Source organism: Plectrocnemia conspersa, unplaced genomic scaffold (assembly GCF_051122295.1).
Source record: "Plectrocnemia conspersa isolate PC_06_02 unplaced genomic scaffold, ASM5112229v1 ptg000004l, whole genome shotgun sequence".
NCBI lineage: Eukaryota > Metazoa > Arthropoda > Insecta > Trichoptera > Polycentropodidae > Plectrocnemia > Plectrocnemia conspersa.
The window spans coordinates 20,654,605-20,674,257 of NW_028277168.1; the positions used below are offsets into that span (position 1 = coordinate 20,654,605).

The 19,653-nt window shown below is 31.3% G+C and overlaps 1 protein-coding gene across 3 annotated transcripts in view; it reads left to right on the forward strand.

Annotated features, from left to right (window-relative positions):
* The window catches only part of by (focal adhesion protein tensin), a 209,996-nt gene that overhangs the window by 114,248 nt on the left and 76,095 nt on the right, over nucleotides 1-19,653 (forward strand). For all 3 annotated transcript variants that reach the window (XM_088184383.1, XM_088184382.1, XM_088184384.1), the window contains 2 exons: nucleotides 17,634-17,841; nucleotides 17,912-17,949. In XM_088184383.1, coding sequence (XP_088040509.1) covers nucleotides 17,634-17,841; nucleotides 17,912-17,949 — 246 coding nt within the window. The remainder of the gene's footprint in view (nucleotides 1-17,633; nucleotides 17,842-17,911; nucleotides 17,950-19,653) is intronic.

Genomic DNA, 19,653 nt, shown 5'->3' on the forward strand with positions numbered 1-19,653 from the left:
TTCTAAAGATAGGATGAAAAGTCTCATAAGATATCGTGTCTGCTAATCAAGATATTAAAGGTCAAAGGTCATAAAAATCGTTTTTTTGCAAATATCTCGCCTCTTTTGCGTCGCATGTCATTAAATGTTTAACAAAACTTATAGAAAATAAAATTTTCTACAAGTTTGTTTTAATTTATTTCTTCGTATGGTTAATGGTTTTCGAGATATAGCGCGGGGAGTGGGAAGCGCGCATCCGTTTATAGGATAACGCTATGTAAACTACGGAGCCAGAGTTACCTGTACATTCTTCTACAGTTTCGTAGAAAACATCGCAAATTGTTATCTGCTGAATGAACCCATCTAAAGCATTATAACTTTCAATCTCCATATCTTCAAAAATCATCATCGATAATGCAAAAAGTAATACGTATGGCCTCTGATACTTCTTGCAAAAGCGGGACCATCCAACATTTTGTCGACAGAAGTCGATGCATAAATTGTACTGAGAGCTTCCTTGATTCCGCTTCCATTCATTATATACCCTATGCATCCAATAAAAGACATAAGCATATGAAAGCCTCCTAGTTTCACAACTACTCTGGACAAGTCTGAGCTAGCATCTGAAGCTGCTACGATTTCACGTGCTTTTATGTACAACGGCTGATCAAAAGTTATTAAGCATGTTCTTTGTTCATGTTTCTTGGCAGTGTTTATAGCACACTGTAATGTAGTGTAAATTGTGTCCATATTACTCACAGGATGACGAATAAAAGTAAGAAACAGAATCCGAGAAGTTACAAAGTTCTCATTGTTTTTTGTAAGTTGTTCAATAAATCCATTCCACCCTGGCAACGGTGAGATATTTTTCTACTTTCCGTACTTCCACAACAAATCAACTACATTAAATATTTGTTCGGTTAGTTCTTCTACATCATTAAAATTTTAAACTTGAATCTCTTGCTCAATCCGGGTACGACATGATTTTCATACACTAGAAGGGGTATATGTGATAGTGCTGCTAACTCCTTTGCACTTGGTTTTGTTGTAAATTTCTTTATGCGGTCATCAGATATAACTTCAGATTTTTGAGTTATTATTTTTATCATTCCCATTATATGAACAGTATTATAGCCATCAAGAGTATAAATATTTTTCTGCATTATCTGTTGCATACTGTACTAAGGCACTTGACTATGATGGTTGATTACGAGGCTGTGGGTGATAAACAGCTGAAATTTAACATTTTACAGTATCACTATATGAAGCGAAAAAACCTAAACTTGACAAAACATCCAAAAGTCTTTTTGGATGTTTGGCCTATCTGTATTTTTTCTATGAAGAAATACAGATAGGCCTATTAATAACTGCGAAGAAAAGGACCGTTTTCGTATGGAAGTCATTATAGCATGACTTATAGCTGTGTATTTCGTTTTAAAATGCCCCGTCTTTCCTTTTCTGTTCTTTATAATAACTTCTTGCAGAAAATGTAATAAAGTTTTCGGAATTTCTTCATTAATATTTTACTCGGGGGCGGATAAGACTTGGTCTCAACAACAGAAGATCGAATATCTTCTCTAATAATCGCCGCAGCAGCTTCCACTACGCGCAAGTGTTCTTCTTCCGAAGTGCCTTTTTTATTTTCATACCAAGCTATGGATAAAACTTAAGCTTGAGCATCGCGAAAAGAAAAAATAGGGAATGATCCAATCTTCGTTATAACTATAATATCTGTTAAATATTTTTCTCTTAATTTGAAAATGATCTTCTTATCATCTGGTACATACTCCGTAAGGACATCTCTCAACTCTTTCAATTTTTTCGCACAAATTTCTTGTCGAGCAATATTTCATTTTTAATTCCTAATAATACAATGAAGAAAGTAATTAAATTATGGTTCAAACGACTTGCCAAGACCACTTTTTTCACGATTGTTCACTTTTTCAAAGCTTATACCAAGTTAAGCAGGTAGAAATACTCGCTGGATTCTATAAACGGATGTACGCCTCCTACTCTTCGCGCTATATCTCAAAAACGGTTAATGATACAAAACAAATATTATAATTAAACTTGTAGATAATTTTATGCTTTACAAGTTTTGTGAAGCATCTAATGACGTGCAACGCATAAAACGCGAGATATTTGCAAAAAAACAAATTTTGTGACTTTTGACCTTTGATATCTTGATTAGCAGACACGATATTTTATGAGACTTTTCACCCTGTCCTTAGAACATCAAAACGAAGGTCTGTGCAAAATTTTAGCTTGGTATCTTTCATTCCGAGGTTTAGCCTTTATTTCGCCTTATTTGACTGGACTATATGGGAATTTTTGATTTAGTTTGAACTAAATAAAATCAATGCTTTTAAGTTTATATTATTTTATAATAGAACTTCTTAATAATATTTAATATGGATGCATATTTAACCGTAGTTCAAGATTGTGTAGTAAATACAATTATTTTTAATTAATACTTAGACAATTCATTTATGTAAGCTGCTCATTCGTATGTGTTTGTAGGTAATTAAAAATGCTAAACAAACATTGAATTCATTATACATAAATGTTTCTTAATTTTAATTAAATTGTATAATATCTGCGAATCGTCTGCTTTACAATGGCTTTAATTTAATTTGATATTCATATTCATAAAGCTTGTAGCGGTGTTCAAAAGTATTTTTTTTATTATATTACGAACTTAATGTAGATTACGAATAAGCTTTTTTTAAATCGGTAAAATGAGCTTTAAAGAGCACACATGCATAAAAAGGGATTGGGGGAATTTGGTAGTATTTACGGGAGAGCCACCATATCAGTTTCATCGTATCTTAATGCAGAACCGAATTTAGAGAAATACGCTTAATGGGCAGTTTGCAGGACATTTGTTGAAAATGGATGGTGTATAGACTTTTATCGGATTACTTAGAAATACGATCATTTTGAACAACTTTTATAAAATGTTCATAATAAAGTTACGTTATACGTCCGACGTTTGTTTTAATCTGCAAAAATATTCCTGCAAATTGCCACTAAAATGCAAATTAATGTTTCGCGGATAATAAAAAAAATATAAAATATTATTTTAAAGGCCCATTCTCGCTTTATGCGGTGCGATATTTTATGCGGGTAGCAAAATGAAGCACATAAAAAGTTTCCAACTCCTTACGCCCGAGCAATCTGACAAAATTAAGCGAAATGAATATTTATACGTATGAAATTTTACAAGCGTATTGTGATATACGAACACAATACTATGCTCTCAAAGGAAAGTTTGTCGGTGAAACTTCGACTTTGTCTCCCCTTTTCCGGAACAAAGATTCGGATTAATGGCGACCCAGACTCGGGGGCGAATCATTCATTCATTTCGCTTTTGTTTGCGCCTGGCTGAGCTCTCCTCTCGGGATCACATCTTCTGTGTTGGACCGCCGGCATCTTATTTGAATTTATCTCGGTCATCTGATCGTTGCACATGGCTCTCCAGAGCCAGGCCTGTCTGCCTTCTGCGCAGCATCTGCTCCAAAGCAGATGTCGTTTTGCGAAACGGCGCTCCAGATAGACCTAATTTAGACTTTACGATTTTGTGTACACACGTCATGAGTCAGAGATTATCAACTTTGTGTCCTGGCATAAATAGGACATAGGCGACTCTATACATCGCTTAACACAATATGGCGTTGAAATGACTTTGCAGATAAGATATTATTTTACTAAATCTTCCTAGATATTTGACATATATATTTACAATATTAATTGCTTGATAATTAAGTTAATAAAAAACTCCAATATATACCATATATGATAGCAAAAGACTCCTTTGGCAAAAAACATATGGAAAGAAAAACTAAATTATTGATTGCCTATGATAGATAATGATAAAATTTTCCTCTTTTCCTTATTCGGCGGAATTACATTATTCGCAGTAGATGTATCACTTAAGGGTTTTATAGGAGAGCATCAATTCAAGTCTATAATACAAAATACTACATTTTGCTTTGTATAAAATAACTCAAAAATTGTTTTTAATTATATTTTGATTTATGTAGATTAGCATGCCTATTTGTGGCAAAATTTTAAGCAGAGTTGTTTATAGTTTATAATGATGAAGTTCGACAAAGGTTTATAATTTCGCGCTGACTGTTTAAAGTTTCGAAAACCCTGTCTGGCTTTTAAACTATAAATATATTCACTTTCAAAAGCAGATCTCCCTTATAATACTTAATTGGATAATAAACGACCAAACCAATTAAAACTAGACCCATATCTCAGAAACGTTAATTAAATAACCGACCATATCAAATTGCGATAAATAATTAATTTAGCGAATTGGCCCATTTTCCCGTTTAATTATATTGTCTGCTTTTAAATTAGTCACACATGAAACCTTAATGCCAATATATTATTCAGTCGATGAACTAATAAATTAGATGTATCATTCGGTTTGAGGCCTACGAGCAACCCATTGATGAGATTCGTCACGGTATTAATAATTTATCGATCGGATTAATAAATTTAACCGATAAAAAACGCGTTACCTTGAAGTTAATCTTAAATTAAAACTAGTTATATGCGCATGTAAGAATCACGGTGTTGTAAAAATAATTTCGACATTTACGAGATTCTTCATTCGGCGCATTTTCTCATGTGTATGAAAACTATCCACAATCAAAACAATCTTGGCATCTTGTCATAAAAACCAGTTTGATTGCCCTTCACAAAATTTTCCTAAAATGGTATTTATTTTATTATTTAACATACAACAGAAAATTCCTAGCTGTTTATATTTTTGAATAATATTGCTTATGCTATCGGATAGTTTAATAAAAAACACTATTTTTATCTTATCTTTCATATATTAGTCGCTTATGGATCCTATAGTATGATATCGCGTAATATGACCTTCCATATAGATAGTGTAATTTGTGTTTAGAAAATTGTAGATAAAATTTAAAGCCGTAAAATTTTTTTTGAATGTTTATCTCTTGAATGTTTAAGATTTTTTACAAACAATAATATTTTACTAATATTGTTATAAAGTACAACCTATTATTATTTTTTTGCTTATCGCTTATAAATTATTTTATTTTAAATAATATAATAACATTGCATTACTGCTAAAAAAGCAACGATTAAAGTGAAGGTCAAGAGCTAATATAGTTTTATTGGATTCACAGAATGAATCAAATCAAAACGAGTAAACAAATTAATTGTTAACGTCATACTATTAAAGTTTCTAAAAATATTTTAGTGTATATGTATGTTAAATATGTTAAGCTAAAAATAATTTAATGATAATATTGTTAATACATACATCGCTGATCTGGCTGGTGAAATTCAAACAATTTCATTATACATAAGAGCAAATGGGTGAAAAATTGGGAATCATAGGATGCAAAGTTTCACAAAAGCATCGATTAAAATAAGATCCACAACAGGATGACTGAACACTTAAAGATTTTGACGTCGATTTTTGCGCCCTCATATTGGTCAAAGTTCGGTTTAGATATGCTTAATTCGATTCTCACTTATTATTAGTCGTAATATTGTTATATTCCACTGCTGATTATATTGCTTTTGACGTGGATTCTAAACAGGTACCCCCTTGAATTTGGCCAACCTTTTCCTCCCCATATAAAAAGCTGAAATGACGTCCCTGTTTAAGTTAATTAACTGTGGTACTTGTCATTGGTCTAACCATAAATAATATTTCTAGACCACGTATGACAAAATCGTATAAAAAAATTCTGCACTCATGTTTTAAATTGAAGATATTATATATTCCCAACTCTCTAAAGAAGAAAATCAGCAGTGTTAATACCAGTTAGCACAATTCTTTAAATATATTATATGGTCTACTTGTATAGCATCTTATACGATTCAATACTCTTTTTGCACTTTTAAGAGTTCGAGGTCTTAATTTCATTTCACAGGGTCCCGGGTCGCCAAGGGTCGCGCACGTTTCGAATAAGCTTTGTTATACTCACTTTTTGCAATAGCATATACATATTTTTTTCAAAAGTTTCTTTTCACGTGTCGAATCGTTACGGGGTCACGGGTCACTCGGCTCGAATCGGTTATTTATTTCAACGGCGGCTCGTGACCACAATTCGCAATTAAAATTGATCAACGCACAAACAAATAAAATATAAAATGCCATACAATGCGCAAGGATGTATTGTTTTGCTATACACCCAATGCGGAATGGCAATGAACCTGTGAAATCCTATGGTTGGAACGGGTTATTCAAATATAGTGTGAATTGTTATGTGTACCAAGGCTATCTACACGATTTCCTGTATTTATATTGTACCTTAGCCTGACTTGCTAAAACGGCTCCGAGTATGATAAGAATGCTTGCAACTGGTTTGGTGTATTATACTAAGTGAATTTAATGTTTTGACCGTAGAAAACGCACAATGGGATTAGTGGGTGGTGGATAGAGTTCCAAACAGGATCTTATAGGTATCTTTTAAATAGCTTTCGAAACTAACGCCGTTCAAAAAGTCACGTGCAACGTGCAATATTTGAGAATCGAGAATTTTTTTCTAATATAGAAAAGATCCCCAATATGAAGCAATATAGTTAACCTTTATAATGCCACGAGCCACGTACGGGGCTCAGTCGCTTCGCGACCATATTTCCAAGAGCCACATACGAGGCTTTGGAAATTAAATTATAATATTAAAAATATATATATTTTTTTCCAGGATAATAAAAAAGTGTTATATAATAAAAAATATTTTATCTTTCCCATGATTTTTTTAAATATAAAAAATGTAATAAAAACTGATTCTGTGTGCCAAAAAAAGTCAAGTAAAAGTTATTGTTCAAATTTAATTGGTACATTTTCTAGAAAAAAAATTTAGGCGAAAAAAATATTTTAATGAAAATAGAAATTTCTGGAGTATATTCTAAAAGTGCTTTTTTAGTAGCAGATTGTTTGGGTGGCAAAATTAGATCGATATTGAATGATATGTATATTATTGATAATAAAATAAAATTCCCTTTTAAATTTGCTATTGATACATTAACTTTTTTATGTTTCGAAAAATTCTTTCGTTTTCGTTGATTGTTGATATCCATCGCAATTACTTGATAAAATAATATAAAATTAATTGCATTACTTATTTGCGATTTTATCGTTAGCATTATACGCGTTTTAGTCTTATATTGAAGCGGATTAGAAGTATACGCAAAAGTGCACTTTGCACATGAACCTATGCAAAAAAACAGACGGTGCCAATCAGGCTCGATGATAGAGCGACCAGCAGATGTAAATAACTGGAGGCCGGCCTCGTTGGAGCTCGATTATTTTTTATAAAGTGAAAAAATGCATAATTTGGGCGATCGATCGATATATTTTTAATTTTTATATTATTAAAATAAATATTCATAGAAAAATAAAAAAAATCGTAAATTTCTCATCTCTGGTTGTATCATGTGAATTTAATTTATGGTGTAGGTATGACTTTTTACAATTCTCCATGGGTTGCAGTGAAAAAAATATGAAATGATTCATGCATAATAATTGTGAGAACTGAGTCTTTAAATATAGTTCCTGATCAGAAAAATACAACTATAACCCTTTTTATATCAATCATTAGGCAATCAAAGAATATTTTGTGTATTTTTAACTTTATCTATATTTCAAAGGGTACTACACTATGATGCCCAAGATTTGTTATATACAAAAACAGTTAAGCATCAGTAATTCCTATTCCAATGTTATTTAAGTATGATTAAATTTAGTGATGTTGTCTGAAGCATAATAATATCGACAGATATGTACGATACACTATAAATAAAATGATGCAGAGCGGAAATTTTACTTTCAAAGATATAGCGTTGACGTGTTATTTTAAAAGTTCAGGAACTTTTTGAATAACCTGTGTATGTGTTGGGTATAAAATAATGTGATAAACGTCTTCGTTCTTTAAAATAAACAAAGGGACGGCATAAAGTGGTTTTGAGCACCTTCAAAGCCCTGCCGGCTTAGAGCAAAGCACGGTGACTTTAATGCTGCTTCTAAATCAATATATTCATGTTTGTGGTACGTGAAACAAAGGCCATAAAAGCAAAAAGCGACACGAGACGCACCCGAAGATATGAGAGGCTTTTATTGAATTTATTATGTAGAAGCGTTAGGTACGGGATATCAAAATTTGCCATTGGTTTATTTACGAGCACACCCCGTCGAACGCTTATTTACGACTACATATTCAGTTTTGAGATATTAAGCATCAGCTTATGGACTGGCGGAGAGCGTAACAAAAATATCGATCAAACTTCATACATATTAATAAAAAGGAAGAACAAAAGTTTTATGAAGAGTTTGTTGGAGCAACTTTTATAAACTTGTTAAATTAGCTTTTTCCGGAAGTTGATTTTCCTTTTATCTTGAAAATTTCGGTTCCCAAATGGCAACTGTATATAAAATTTATAAAATAAAAGAAACACTTATATAAGTATGCTTATCCTCTTGATTAGTTGCATTGGAATGTATACTTAAACTTAGACTGAATGATTTGCTTTGAATTAGTCTTTGATACGTTCTTTGAAATCGCTCTATAATGAGCTCTGAAGAATTCCATCTTGTTTAACATTTTGATTATCGTTATTTTAGTACTTTGGAATACACAGACGAACATGTTGAACATAGCTATTAATGTAGTAGATGATTCTATTGAAAGTCTTAATACTTTTTTAAATAATAAATTTACTATAGCTCGTCACGGTGTTTTATTTATAGGTGTATCGTACTCGAAAAGTTACGTTTATACGTTTGTCATTTTTGTCAAAATGGCCGATGGCCTTTGTAACTCATTTATTGCTATTGCAACAATGAGATGAATTAGGAATCGAAATCGCTTAAAGCAAAATTCTGGATATAAAAACATTATTGCCTTTAAGCTTATGCTTCTATAACAATCGCTATTGGTCAAAATTTGGTTTAGAGCAGTGTTTCCCAGCCTTCTTTATGCCATTCCCCACCGTAGTCTTTTCAAAAGTCATATGCCCCACCGGCATCTTTTTTTAATAAAACAGTAGGTAAATTTTCAAAACGTATATTATAATTGAAATAATTACAAAATACAAATTAAAAATGTAAGTAAAATAAAATAAAATGGTAATGTCTAATTCATTATTAAATTATTAAATTCACTTACGCTTGTTACAAAGAAATTTTATGTCTGGATCTAACTTGGTTAATTTCAGTCTTAAGTCCCCTCTATTTGTAATATTCAATCGATTTATTTTTTTAATGAGTAAATCGCTTATGGCGCTAAAACCACATTCCACTAAATAAGATGATGGAAAGGGTAATAATAAATTTCTAGCATGCAAAGTAATATTAGGATATTTTGTGTTAGCTTCTTCGCACATCCATGCCATTATTCCTTTTATATTGAATAAATTTGTAATCGAATCATCATTTTGCATTTCCGAAAGTTCTTCTTCATACAAATTTTCATTTGAAATATCTACCAGCATTGGTTGTGTCAACCAAGCTGGAAAATGTATCTCTTTTAAATCAGCAAATCGTTCTTTAAAATCAGTTGATACAGTTTGCAGATGGTCCAAAATAACACGTTTAGCATTATCAGTCACTTCACATTTTTGGAGCCAGTAAAATTTTTCAAAATTGTTGTTAAAAATATTTTTTTTAGATAATTCGATAAAAGTGGTAAATGCAAATATCTTTGCTTTTGCATCGACAAGTGTTTTCTCTGATCCTTGAAGTTGGCTATTTAAAATATTTAATTTTTCAAATATATCAGTTAAATAGCTTACAAATGCTTTACTCAAAAACTTCATATCAGATCGGTTGCTTAAAAAATCACAAAGGGTATCAAATAGTTCCATAAATCTTTTTAAGGAATTTCCTTTTGAGAGCCATCTTACTTCAGTGTGAAGTAACAGTCTTACGTGTTCCGCATTTTGTTCTTCACAAAATAACTTGAAGAGACGCTCAGATTTAGCACTAGTTTTAATCATATTGATACACTTTATAACGGAATTTAGTACCTCATTTAGAACAGGTGAAATGTATTTAGCCACCAAGTTTTCCCTGTGAACACAATGCACCACAGTCATATCTGGATTCTCGTCTTTCATTAATTTTAAGCAGCCATTTTTCTTTCCCATCATATTGGGGGCACCATCTGCAGCACAAGATATTATATTTTTCATTGGTATATTTTTAACATCTAAATATTCTTTTAGCTTATTAAATATATCTTTGGAGGTAGTGGTGCTTTCTAATGATTTGCAGAATAACATTTCTTCTGCAAATTCTCTTTTATCAATATATCTTACGTAAGCTAGCAACACGGCTTCACTGTCTCTTAAAGTTGATTCATCCATTTGTAGTGAAAATTTTCTTGTTTTCAGCTTTTCAACAAGTTGGATTTCAACGTTTTCACTCAATTCGTCTATTCTTCTGCAAACAGTAGTGTTGCTGAGGGGCATAGCCTTCATGAGTTTGTCATCTTGTTGTAGAACTGTTTTAAGAAATGCTGATATTGATGGCTTGATTAGATCCTCTCCTATAGTATGGTTTTTTCCACATTTAGCGATGAGCAATGAAATTTGGTAACTAGCCTCAAGACTACGATCAATACTTGCAGTTTGTGCACAAAATAGATTTGTTAATGTTGTTCGTTTTCTAAATTTTTCTTTAAGATTTTGAAAGAAAATAATATCTGAATTAATATGAGTACTATGTTTCGCCTTCAAATGTACTTCAAGACGACCACGTTTCATTGTTTCATTGGTAAAGGATTTCTCACACAGAAGACAAAAAGGTAGGCATTCGTCATGCCCAGCAGGTATAAATCCAAATTTTAAGAAATCCTACGCACGTGGGTATATTTAGTCGTGAACGAGCAAATTATATTTATATGTGGAATATTTGATAATTTCCGACGTGTCCCATCCCTGAAGCGTGGTGCCCCACCTCTGAGGCGTGGTGCCCCACCGGTGGGGCGTACGCCCCACCGTGGGAAACACTGGTTTAGAGTCTAAATATTCCACTGCTGATTTTATTGCTTTTGACGTGGATTATAAACAGAAAAATTTTGGCCTGAAAAATGCATGTAATTTAATGAAATACTATGAATCCTAATGAAATAAAAAAATTAAAAAAAGAATAATTGACTGACCAATTTATGCCCCCTCTTAAATGGTTGCCGTCCACAACTTTAAAGTATAAATCAGGTTATTGAATATTTGCAAAAAATATTCAATATTTACATACATTTAAGTGTATTACATATAATAAATTTGACTACAAGAAAAATGTTAGCAACACATATAAGGGGGACCCAAAAGTAATGAGACTTGTGCTGTGGAGAGTTATGGGTAATGGGTATCGTAGAGGGAACCAGTATGAGTTAGTATGCAACGTTTTATTACCGTGAGAAAACCCATTCGTGTGTAACATTTTTTTTACCAAAACAACTTTTTCCTACGTGGAAAACACGTGAGATGGCTGTTGAAAAAATTAACACCCTCATCTATGAAGAGCGTCGCGAAAAAAATGATCAAATTTCTGATATGTTTGGAATGTCATGGAGTTCAGTTCAGAGGATTTTGTCGGAGGATTTGCTTATGAGAAGAGTTATAGTCAAATGCCATGTCTCCTCACTGAGGATCAAAGGGAGCTTCGCCTGTCATGAGCTAAAAAATCATGAGTTAAAAAATCAATTGGAAGAGGACCCAGATTTTTTCGAAGGTTATTACAAGTGATGAAACATGGTGTTATGGATACGGTCTCGAAACCAAGCAACAATCAAGCCAATAGAAAACAGCTCACTTTCCTCGTCCGAAAAAAGCACGTCAGGTTAAATCAAACATTAAGACGATGCTTATTAGGTTTTTTGGTGCCAGAAGTGTTATGCGCGCAGAGTTTGTTCCATCGAGACAAACAGTTAAGCAGCACTTCTACATGGAGGTTTTGAAAAGGTTGAGATAGAGCATCAGGAAGAAAAGAGCGGATTTTGGGCCCACAGGGGATTGGTTCTTGTATCAGGTTAACGCACCGACTCACACCGCATGTGTATGAGGCAGTTTTTGAGCAAAAACGGAATGACACTGATTTTTTCTCCCACTGTGACTTATTTTTGTTCCCTAGAATCAAAAGGGACATTAAAGAAAAATGTTTTGGGCTGTGGAAGAGAGAAAGAGGTAAAACAAATAAAAGACATCCCACTATGTGTGTTCCAAAACTGTTTTGAACAATGGAAGAAATGTTTGGACAAGTGAATATTTGTTATTGGAGAGTAGTTTGAAGGCGAGCAAAATTTTGTGTAAAAATATTGAAAAATAATAAAGTTATAAACAAAGTCTCGTTATTTTTGGGTTCCACCTCGTACACATTAATATAATAAAATTAATTTTTATTTAATTAAAAAGTCTCAGATAATCTCAGAAAACTCGATTTTAAATCAATGTTATATGTACTATGTGTATCATATTCAATTTATGTAGAAGTATTTTTAATGGCAAAATTGTAGAAAAACGATAATTTTATATATATAAACAATGGGTTTGAAAGCAGCGTGTAACTCTAAATATAAATTGTTATTACAGAATAAAAACGGTTCCATATTTTATAACATCGCAGTTAAAGGCTCTAACTAAATTATCACTGAAAGTATGACGCAAAACATACAGTAAATGATATAATATGTATGTACATAGTACAGAATATTGGTACACAATTTTGACGGTATTTTTATAAACACGATAGAGCAATTTAAAGTGGATTCTCTTAGCTATTGCTTTTCTTTACAATATAAAATTAAGATTTATAAAAGCAATCTCGTGTCAAACGTGTTCTTGATCGGATATCATATATTACAGGGATACCCTCATTTTTTAAAACTTTTCTACAGGAAATCAAAAAGTTAGCAGGCGAAGCAAATCGATGCGTATAAGTAGTAGTGTTTTCTACGTGTATGGTGCGGAAGAGACTTTCGCTCGGGCGAATATATTTGAGGGACCACCGGGATGAAATTGGGACACGGTGAACGACATTATGCGGGAAGTCGAACGGGATAATCCCGTACCGGAACAGGTGCCAACGACCATCCGGCGATCTCATCAACATACACTTGATTTATCCGCCTTTTTGGTTAGTTTAGAACTCTCGATTAGTTGACCCATTGTGTTTGTGATAGTTTATTTTAGTTTTATTTTTACCTGGAAATAGTTTTCGTTTCTTTGTCGCTTTTTTTTGTATGCGGCCCGTTTGTGTCACGTAATCACCGACTATTGTCTCCCATTGTTGGACACGGGGTGAATCATTAGCCTTTCAGTTGATTATGTCACGGTAGAGGATTGAAATAAATAAACATTTGTACGTGGACAGATGTCCAATGACTTTTAACAATGTAATAGATAAATAACAACAAAATTGGCCAGAAAGCTATTGCGTTATTTTTAAATATTGTATATGAAAATTAAGAGGTTTTCAAATCAACAATAAATGGAATAAAAAAACAATGTATTTGCCAATGTTATAAAACACCGTGATATTAATATATATTTAATTTATTTAAAGTTGAAATAGTGATAAAATAAAATAAATCTGTATAAAAATCAATAGGGTTTTATCATTTTTACGTATATTTTTGTTGTATATATTTTACTTTAGAACATTTTTTAAAAAAAAAATTGAATATCAAAATTTAAGGTAAATTTTTGTGCTAAAATCAAATATTATAATATAATAATTCTCTTCTTGTTTTATTATACAATGATAAAATTTATAGTATTGCAAAACCAGCTCAATAAAAGGTAAAATATACTATAATATTAAACATCATGTATACTATAAAAAAATTATTAAATAAGTATTTGAATGCACCATGTTAGTCTTAGTTAAATATTATTTATAAAAAAAACTTACATAAAATGCATTTTTTATGGCAATTTTAAAAGAAGAACTACATTTTTCTACTTTAATAATTTATCATGTAACGTCGAATGCTTACTATTTTAAAAATTGTTTAAATAATAACTATACATAATAATATATTACAATTAATCATAAAAATGCGATTAAACATGATTTTAGATTATTTTTCAAAATAAAGAATATTGAAATATGATATCTTATAAATACATATTAAATTTTATCATTTATATAAAAAACAATACTTTTATTTTCAGGCTTAATAATTGTTTTGCCGGATTTTAAACAGTAAAGTTTAATTAAATACAAACATTAAGAGCAGGTCGTAAATATTTCAGATTATATTGAATTTTATATAATGTATATTAAATAAATTATATTCTTTCTCGGTCATAAATATAGTAAAACTTTAATTTTTATACAGGCACAATATGTTGACAAGTCCCCTATGTTTTTAATACTCTAAATCCATTTAATTTGCTCAAAACATTGTAGTTCGTTTACATTATATAAGTTAATCATGCGTGTGTTTCAACACAGTTAAACTCATCTATGTTAAGAGGAAGTGTATAATAAAACGATTCTGTTTCCTCCATAAAGTAATTTAGCAAATTGCGGATCTCCCAACCATTATATAACATAATCAACAATATTGTCGTAACATTGTCCATACAACATGCACAAAAATACTAGTTTACTAATCGTTAATATAATTAATAAAACTGAGTACATAATATAATTAAACAATAAAAATGCCCGTGATTGTAGCAAAAATAAACTAATAGTGTTAATGCAATCACATATCCCGGAATCGAATCAAATTTTGGTACAGGATTAAATTTGGATAATTATAGAAACTGGAAATGTTTGCTCGTTCATGCTCATGTACGTGCGATAACCCAAGTTGGTTTAACTGTATGTAGCAGTACATTAACAAAGTCAACAATTGCCTAAATATACAAATTTTGCATTGTGTATGATTAATTAACCCTCGCACACAAAAGGGCGAGGGTAGTGTATTTTTTATTTTTAAAACAACTTCGAACATATGCCTCATGCATTTAAAACATATTCATTCCATTTATTGATGCGGCAAAGGCAAAGTTAATTTGGGGTTGTTAAATGGTTCCCTGGTGGTCTGGAATATAAGGGTTCCCCTTAAAGTGTGTATGTATACTATCTTGTACTATGTACTGTCTATTTCAATCTACTTTTCATCATCATGTATCACCCTTATGCAGGACTAAGGAGTGGCACGCACCCTACGAAAAAAGACACAGGATCAATATGAAAATTAATCCAATTATATTAAAAGCTCGTACGTTACACGTATCATATGTTGGATAGTGAAATATATTATCTTTTCTATGGCATTGTACAGTGGGATGAATAAAATGTATTCCTAACATTGATACGTTCGATTCGCTCCAATGATCACAATAGTAAATGTGTGAAGGTTGAATATTGAGTCAGACTATTGTCTAAATGTGAAGGTCCATTTTATTTATTTATTTTGGGAACATATTTACATGCAGAATTCAACAACTTAGCGCCAATGCACTATTGCACATAAAAAATGTATAGAAGTTTAATTAGTAATAATATATATTAAATAAAATATATCAGCTTGTATCTAATTGTAAAATAAATAAAAAAACGTAGGTGAACAGAAAAAATGGTAATAATAGAAAGAATGAGGAAAAACCTACACTTTCATAAATCAACTACAATCATTCAACATTAAAAATACATTCATTCAACATATATTTAAAATACGTTTCACCATTTACTACAAAATAAATAAAAACAGACCGTTTTTTTGCAAGTGCTGTGTCCATTTTAAGCTACTGCTGTATTTTCATTATTCTTTATGCCTGATTTGTACTGCCACCTGTGGGCCGATCTTCAAACTATATATGACAATAAATTCATTCTTGTACAACCCAAAGTATCCACCTTGTAGACATTTTGTGAAACTGTAAAATAGCATATATTCTGTGGTGTGCTGATTTATGACTCATTTTTAGAATTTAATCTATTTAATTCACTTATTTTAGGCCGGTTTCCTTCACTTGGATTTCATTACTCAATGTGTCTGGTTTTGTAGAGAAAAGTCTGCCATAAAACTTTACTGTCCACTCGTATACTTACTGGATAGACAGAGATGCGTCACGATACTAAACTTTCACTTGTCGATTTATGATTAAATACCTCCATAATATATTTGTGCTGGTAATACATCTACAAGATAATAAAACATTAATAGCATAATTTGGTAAATCAATCTTTTTACTACACTCATTGCCCTATTCAATTTTTTTAATGTCGTTTTATCTGCTTTATTAACCTTTTGGAGTCCTTTGTCTACATTTATTAGACATCTGACAGCTCCTATGTCCATAACGCTAGACATTTTTTCTCAAGTTCTTTACAATTATGTCTTAAAATTAATAATAAATAAAACGTATTTTAAATATTTCATTTATTATATAAATATCTATATGTAATATAACAAAAGAAGAAATTAATAAAAAAATTCTCTTAAATAATATACTTTTATAGTCGAATAAGATTAATATTAGTAGATTTCTTGAATAAATATCAATCAAATTCCTTTAATTATAAAAATTAAATTTCAATAAAATATATGTATACATTCCAATTAAATAAATTATTATAATAAAATATTGAAAAAAATATTTTATATTTTTTGAATTAATATAATACTATTTATATTATAAATATTTAATTTAATTTCTGAAGTTAATTCTGCAAAAATAGAATTTATTTCATTTAATATAGAAGAAATTTTATTTTATTACATTAATACTGGTATTGTTTATGACCAACAATTAATTTTACTCTATGTTTAATAATTTATGTTTTAAACACTATGTTAAACCCATTGGCGTTTAAAAGTTTTCTGTTCTACACTACACAATCACTAATAGTAAGTGAGTTTCAGTAATGATAACTAAACTAGTTCGAATGGCTTAGACCTCTTCAGTATCCCCTTCATTTCCCCTATCCAATTTTCGCCTCCAATTGGTTAGTGATGTCGGAGACCATCAACAGAATTTCGCGACGGTAGACCCATCCACGGTCGTCAATCGCGACGACCAAGGAAGGAAGTTTGGCATAGCGCCGGAGTGCGCAGTACTCCGGAGCGAATGCCAGGCTGGGTTTGATCTCAATTGCTCATGAGCTGAAACTCCCGAGCCTAATGCAACTGCGGGACGAGGGCGTGGTGCCCGAGAAGTACCCAAAAGTCCTCTTTAGTAATCTTTCCAAGTTGACCACATTGAGGAGTTTGCTGCCTCGATGTTGACGTGCTGTTGGAGCCTTGTTTTATGTTTAGCAGCAAAACGTTTAATAGCACTGGCGACGTTTTCGACTATATTTAATGATCATTAAATTATATAATTTAATATATTTATTCAAAATGTCTTTGTTCTATTTATTTCATCATTATATCGTTTAAATATGTTTATTATAAATAAGAATGGTCCCAACATGGATCCTTGAGGTACGCCATTACTCTTTCCTTAAAATATACTCAAATCAAATTGTTTGCATCCTTGACTATCAACTAATTAGTATCACTACTTACGATATAGTCTTTGAATAATGTTTATTGTTTCTCCCTGAAGTTATTACCTATTTTGTATAGGGCAACATGTTGATAATACAAATTTAATAAAAAGGGGAAGTAAATAATTAACTTATTTTATGTTTGCAGGAAAAGGCGGAAGTTTCTTCAAATCAACAGACGAACGATAAACTTCAGCAGCAACACATTCAAGCCCAAATACAACAGCAAGTACAGCATCATCATGTCTATCAACAGCCACAACAACACCATCAGTTTCGCAGCAAAAGAGTACGCAAAGAACGACCATGTCACGCGTGCCATCGCCCCCTCAATGGAAAAGTATCCTGTTGCCGAGGTAAAATATTTAAAAGTCATTCTTAATACAATATCTATTTTTTCTTATATTTATGTTGTATTTTTTTTAGTTTGCAAATATGTCTGTCACGAGGCGTGCGAGAACAAGGTGAGCAAATTAGCCTTTTTTTGCATTACAAATGCAGTTCTAATGTATTGTTTTGCTGATGCATAATACATGGTTCGATTGTATTGTATTTTGTGGCCATGAAATGCCATGCATATTAAAAGTAATATTTAATTGTGAATAATCTATGAACGCAAAAATACAATTATTTATTCATTATTCAATAATGTGTTATTACAAGCGTATTACGGAATTGATTAATTATATTATTTTATATCATTTAAACTAGTCAAGTATTAAATCTTTTATGATGTAAGTTTAGTCAAGTATCAAACCATTTACTTTTTAAATCTATGTTTTTGCCATCTGTCGGTGAAAATATTATTAGTTAATTATTGTTGACATAAATATTATGTTTTTCTGTAATTAATTAGAAAGGCTCCCGAATGTTTTAGCTCAACATTGTTTATTCAATTCGCAATAATTATACATTATGCATACAAAACAACATTACGTAAATTGTATCTGTCTAAATTTACATTTCTTTAATACACGTGGAATATAGTAAGCAAATAAATGACGGAAAATATAATGGTGAGAATTTCCATATTTGAGAAATGGACGAATTAATCATATTCATGAAACGCATTTCAACTAATCCGCGCGTAAACATTGTCGACGTTCCAGAGGTTGCAAACCAGTTTCAAGTATAATTTTTTGTTGTTATTTTTTATTGTTATTAATTGCGATGATAAGACAGATTTTAAGTATAGCGTTGATGATGATGCATAACGGTGATCGAAATTTAGGTTGTCTTAAAAGTACCTCCATAGAAATTCGAAAAAGTGCTTGGCGCTGGGTTTAAATGAATAAATATAAAATTTTGCATTTTGCGCTTATAATTATTGTGCAATATTTACAATTCCATTAATATTTTGTATGTGGAATTCGACAACCATTGTTTGGCGATGCATATCAGTTAAAAGCGGGAGACAAGGACAAATCTGTTTTCGTACTGTAAAATTTCGGGATTGTTGGGATTTTGTTTATTTATACCCATCTCTTGTCGTAAATATTTACTATTTAAAGAAGGAATCTACTTTAATACTTCAACACAGTCGTAAGCAAAATCGAATGGTTATAATATAGCACATTTTTATAATAAGTGAAATCAGCTTTATTTATTTCTTGCTCTTCAGTTTATACAATATATATGAAATATATACATACTTCTTATTTTAAAGCTAGTTAAAAAGTGTGCGAGATCACAAAGCATAGGCGTGTTCCGAGGCAAAAGTATAAATACAAAAAATACTTTATAGAAATGCCTAATTATTTAAATTTAGTAAGTCACATCCGAGTGTTCCTAAAATTAACTTTAAATCCGTTCTAACAGTAAAAAATATTTAATGCTACTGAGAAAGTTAAAACATTTGGTCCTTCGAATCGGATTTACCGCTGGCGTCGAAGCTTATCAACTTTTCCTTGAGGGCAGAAGTTAAAATATTAAATATTAGACAAATATTTATTTATAACCGAATATATAATGAAAAAACATGCATCCAAACATCTTATAAATTAGGTCGTTTATAAGAGAGCCGAATTAATTATAGTTGAATATGAATTTATCTAAAGTGACCAGACGTCCTCCTCAAAAAATTTATCCTCTCTTTTGCGAATGTCTAAGATTGGTAACCTTACAACGTAAAGGTCTAAAACCACGTTATTGAACAATGAGATCAGCGA